General features: G+C 37.9%; 1 protein-coding gene across 1 annotated transcript in view; it reads right to left on the minus strand.

Annotated features, from left to right (window-relative positions):
- LOC117301698 overlaps nucleotides 1-6,000 on the minus strand; it is a 154,151-nt gene extending 148,151 nt beyond the window's left edge. Inside the window, exons 1-2 of the mRNA XM_033785724.1 lie at nucleotides 5,974-6,000; nucleotides 1,953-2,055 (exon numbers count right to left, since the gene is read on the minus strand). Coding sequence (XP_033641615.1) covers nucleotides 1,953-2,055; nucleotides 5,974-6,000 — 130 coding nt within the window. The remainder of the gene's footprint in view (nucleotides 1-1,952; nucleotides 2,056-5,973) is intronic.

Here is a 6,000-nt window from a genome sequence, read left to right on the forward strand (position 1 = left end):
ACTTTGGTAATTACTCAAAATAATTATAAGCATAAAACCTTTTGTGGTAATGAGTAATGGGGAGAGGTTGATAGTATAAAACATTGTGAGAAACAGCTCCCTCTGTAGTATAATGTAGTTTTTTCGAGAAAGAAGCAATTTTCCACGAATTTGATTTAGAGACCTCAGATTTAGAATTTGAGGTCTCAACATCAAGCATCTGAAAGCACACAACTTTGTGTGACAAGGGTGTATTTTCTTTCATTATTACACACTGTATCTCGCAACTTCGATGACAAATTGAGCTCAAGTTTTCACAGACTTTGGTATTTTATGCATTATGTTGAGATACACAAACTTTGAAGACCAACTAGTCTTGACAATCAATAGTGTCCAAGTGGCTTTAAACTGTTCACAGCATATTACATTTACGGACTTGAGCAGTCAAATAGATTAGATTAGTGCAAGCCTCAAAACAGCATCCACTACAAACCGATCCTTAAGCACGAAGTCAACAAGGGGCTCGAGTCGGTGAAAGTGCCTAAATCGCTTTCCACTTCCCTCCTCAAATTTAAGCTGCAATGTAGGAATGGAACCTTTTATCCTCATTTATCTTCAACAAGTCTGGGACTTATTCAGTCAAGTTTTATCTGATTGAGAGGGCAAGGCCATTCAATAGAGTTTTTCCATTAGAAGATCAGTATTAAATTAAAGGGACACGTTGCCTTGGAGCGGGGCGAGTTGGTCCCTTTAAAGTCTATGGAAAAGTTTTGAATGGGCACCAAGGACAAGATCAGTGCAACAAAATGCCTATTTTATTGAGCTACAAAATAAGACTTAAAAAGCTTAATGCCCACCCTAATAAGACATATCAAAATACAACTGGTGTATAAGCTTGGGCGATATCGATTTATTTTATTCACGATATATCGCCGACAATATATCGCGATATTCGATATAATCGCGATTAATGAAATTTGACATCATCAGTCTTAAAACTCCAAGTGAAAGTTGTAGAAGAGACAGTCCTAGCATAAGAGAGGTGTTCTAATGACCTATTCTTCTGGTTTTACTCCAAACCTATGGGGTGCAAGATGTCTCAGCTAGCCAATACATCGCGATATTTAATCGATATATCGATATATTGCGATTATCGCGATATATCGATATTTCGATTAAAACCAAATCCATCCGATATCGAAATCGTGTCCAAATTAATATCGCGATATTCGATAATATCGTGATATCGCCCAAGCTTACTGGTGTACACTACCTGGCATCTTCGTGAGCCCAATTTCTTAGAGCTACACAAAATATTGCTTTACAACAAATTTCTGCTTAGCAGATGAATAGGATACCAGCCACAGATTGCATGTGACATGGTAGTTTGGCTTGACCGTATTCTGGTTAGCATAATTTTATTGTGCTTCTAAGCTACTTTTTGCGCAGCTCTATGAAATTGGGCCCAGGCCTGATATTGTTGTTCCAATGTGTCAAAAGGCAGTGAAACACCACCGTGGGTAAAAACAGCAATCGAGACTGTCAGATTGAATTTTTGAATTGTGTTGGAATTTGAGTAGGATTTGAAACTTTGCATGGTGGAAATAAGATATAGAAGAGTTTGCGGTAACACCGTGTAATAACTATCTCTAAATGAGTTGGGGGTGGTTCTGAAAAGAACCGTTGGATTAACTCAACGTTTCGATCAGTATGCTCTGATCGTCTTCTCGGCAACGTTTAAGGAAGGCTAGGTTATTTATGAGTTTAGAACGTCTTAAGACGATCAGAGCATACTGATCGAAACGTCGAGTTAATCCAACGGTTCTTTTCAGAACCACCCCAACTCATTTAGAGATAGTTATTACATGGTGTTACCGCAAACTCTTCTAATGTGTTGGAATTTGTTTTCCTCTAAAAAGGTTTTTCAGCGCTTAGCGCAAATTCTACACTAAGCAAACTATCTGCAAACTTACTAGTATCCAGCAGAGCACTGTATGCAGGCAGTAGCATTGGGATCCCAGTAGCTCCCTGCGTTACAACCTGCTGTGCAGTCAGCACTGTTACAGTCACACACACCTAGGCAGAAGAAAACAGACACAAGTAATAAACAACAAATTGTATTTAAACAAAATTCTAAAGCCCTGCAAAATTGTTTAAAACATTTATGATCAATACATAATCAACATCTACTCTGAAATCATATCAATCAGTTTATTAAAGGCAGTGGACACTATTGGTAATTAATCAAAATAATTATTAGCATAAAACCTTTCTTGGTGACGAGTAATTGGGAGAGGTTGATGATTTAAAACATTGTGAGAAACAGCTCCATCTGAAGTGCCATAGCTTTCGATAAAGAAATAATTTTCCACAAATTTGATTTCGAAACCTAAGATTTAGAACTTGAGGTCTCGAAATCAACCATCTAAACGCACACAACTTGGTGTGACAAGGGTGTCTTTTCTTTCATTATTATCTCGCAACTTCGATGACCGATTGAGCTCAATTTTTTACAGGCTTGTTATTTTATGCATATGTTGAGATACACCAAGTGAGAAGACTCGTCTTTGACAATTACCAATAGTGTCCACTGCCTTTAACTAATTGATACGTAGACAGTACAGTTGGGTGCGAGTTGACTCGGGTATACCGAGTTTAAAACCAATATGACTAGGGTAGCAGTACTGTAGGGTAGGGGCCTACTCATTTTTTTAGTACAAGTTGATTTGGGTATGACGAGTTGACCTGTGTCAGTTTGGCTGTCAGACAATTCGCACCTTTGGGTCACTGTGTACCTACCAAAGTTGGTCACTTTTACCTTGCCAATAATGATAATTTGGTACCGTCAATCAGTCGAGTAACTTTGTACTCTCAGACGAGTCACTTCGTAGAATCTTACCTTTGTAATATTGCTCTCTTTTTCATTAAATCAAATGTAATTATAAGTCCCCTTTTTCCTTTTTTTGTCAATCCAAACGAGTGAAATTGATTGGTTTTCTGGAGGCTTCTTGTTTTGATCAGATTTTTAAAGCCAAGTTTCAATAGATTTATACAGTTGTTTGTTAAAGGCAGTGGACACTATTGGTAATTACTCAAAATAATTATTAGCATAAAACCTTACTTGGTATCGAGTAATATAGAGAGGTTGGTGGTATACAACATTGTAAGAATCAGCTCCCTCTGAAGTGGAGTAGTTTTCGAGAAAGAAGTAATTTTCCACGAATTTGATTTCAAGACCTCAGATTAAGAATTTGAAGTCTCAAAATCAAGCATCTGAAAGCACACAACTCCGTGTGACAAGGGTGGTGTTTCTTTCAGTATTATCTCGCAACTTCGACGACCGATTGAGCTCAAATTTTCCAAGTTTGTTACTTTATGCATATGATGAGATACACTAAGCGAGAAGACTGGTCTTTGACAATTACCAATAGCGTCCACTGTCTTTAATCTTGTAGATGCCACCCTTCATAGATTTTAAATGTTGGTGCGTGGCTGTACTGTTTTGTACTTTAAAAAAAACAAGCTTTCTTTTTTAACTGTGTACACAAAACTTGATTGCAATATTTGTTATCATTCATTTTGTCTTTCGTCATCAACATTGTTTTTTTGTTTGTGTATTTCACTGACAAATCACTGATTATCTCGCTTTTGAATTGGGGCCCAGTCATGCCAACACACGTTGAGTTCACCTTCTCACACTTCGGTGGCGGCATGACCCTCATGAAACGAGGCAGAAATCCTAAGCTAGTCGGAAGTACAAAGTGTTCAAGGCATGAAGTGACCTGCAGCCGATTTCACGAAGCGCAAGGATTAAACCCGTCCTAACTTAGGATGGGTTTAATGCGTCCTACGCCTTTGGATACGGAACTTAACTCCACGTCCCAAGTCCTAAGATTAATCATTTAGTTAGGAAGAGTTTGGTGAAATCGACGGCTGACACCGTTGTTTTAAGTATGAACATGATGAATGATTAAGATGAATTGATTCATGCATGATCTAGCACTTTGTAGATAAATAATAATAATATTAATAACAACATTAATTAGGGGGCCTATACTTTTAGTACAACTTTACTCTGAATGAAAAGACAAATTTGCAGTAAAAGATCGACCAGTTGATTGAACTTCAGCCACACAAACAAACAGAAAAAAACAAAGCACGGTGGTTTTATGAGCCTCCATTCTTTTAAACCTTTTTACAGCAATTTGATTTGACATGACATACATGTACCTTGTTCAATGTCATTGACATTCCATTGCATTGCATATTATATTGTTGTCATTACGAAACATGACACTATTCCAACTAAAATTCGTAATAAAATGCTGTATTTTCTCTCATTACAATAACTCACCATCTACTCCACCAGTTGCTACAACTCCATACACGAACAAAACGACAAATATCTGCCAAAACAGGCTCATTTGCAGTGACGAAAGTTTACATTTTCTGTGCGAATTTGTGTGGGTCGGTGCGGTGTTTTGCACGGTACATCGCAAGCCGTTGGCTCCCGTTTCAACGTGGTGGTTGGGCTCCATATTTTTGGTGGCCAACTCCACAGTTTTTCTGAGTTTCAGAGAGTTAAAACACCTCTCTACGTTTCACTTATAATATCCACGTGTCTTCAGTTCATCTTGGTTCCATTTCTGTTGCAAATGTCCATCGTCCTGCGATGATTTTCTGTATAAAAGTTCCGTTTGGTGAGGTGGTTATAAAAAAAAACTTTCACAACTTTACGCACCAATTAATCAATGAACTATTTTGAATAGCTTAGGGGGTCACAGGTTACGTCATTGTCGTTATGGTTCCACCACGCTATCTCGTGCACACACACACGTAATGACTTCCAGGCCCAATGTCTTGAATAGGGTGGCAAAATACACAACTTTTAACAAAAGAATGTGAAGAATTGTGTAACAATGAAAATCTAACTGTTGTGATAAACTATGGACTTTATCATCGACTGGTTCAGTTTATTTTTAATCAATCGACTTCTTGCATTACCAATGGTGATAATATTATTGGAAATAGGGCACTGCCCAAGGTTTGACAGAATAATAAATTGACAATCGTGTGAGTGTATGATAGACCCTCTGGAATGGCTTTGTGCAGCTAACTTTATAAGTTATCATGACCAAACATTTTTGTTAATTCGGGTGTGTATTTAATCAGTCAATTTAATGTGTATTTTTGATGGCGCAAAATCAATGTTCAATCCAAGAAAGACTCGGGCATAATGTCTCTGGTACTGTACTAGCCGCAAGGTTCAAGATACCGGTGTCAGATGCAATTGTGTCCGCCATGCAATACTGTCCGCTCCGGACACTTCTGCATATGCAATCGTGTCCGGGGCTATGGACAAAAACCGTCCGGCGGACATGTACATGACTACTGTGTTTGTGCGCGCGTAATCGAGCGTCCGTGCACTGAACCTACCTACATGTACATGTATTAATTATGCAGCATGAATATTCACGTAACTTTAAACATTGTCCATTTTAAGACATTTGCAAATTATTCAAACATTCTTTCGTTTCAGCTACCTTGACCCATCCGCTCTTCAGGTACATCTTTAAACATTGTCCATTTTTTAAGACCGTTGTAATTTATTCAAACATTCTTTCATTTCAGCTACCTCGAGCCATCCACTCATCAGGTACATCTTTAAACATTGTCCATTTTAAGACCTTTGCAATTATTCAAACATTCTTTCATTTCAGCTACCTTGAGCCATCCGCTCATCAGGTACAACTTTGAACATTGTCATTGTTTATGACCTTTGCAAATTAAAACATGCTTTCATTTCAGCTACCTTGAGCCATCCGCTCATCAGCTACAACTTTAAATATTGTCATTTTTAAGACCTTTGCAAATTATTAAAACATGCTTTCATTTCAGCTACCTTGAGCCATCCGCTCATCAGGTACAACTTTAAACATTGTCATCGATAATGACCTTTGCAAATCATTCAAACATGCTTTCATTTCAGCATACCTTGAGCCATCCGCTGATCAGGTACAT

The sequence above is a fragment of the Asterias rubens genome, chromosome 17, assembly GCF_902459465.1.
Source record: "Asterias rubens chromosome 17, eAstRub1.3, whole genome shotgun sequence".
Taxonomy (NCBI): Eukaryota; Metazoa; Echinodermata; class Asteroidea; order Forcipulatida; family Asteriidae; genus Asterias; species Asterias rubens.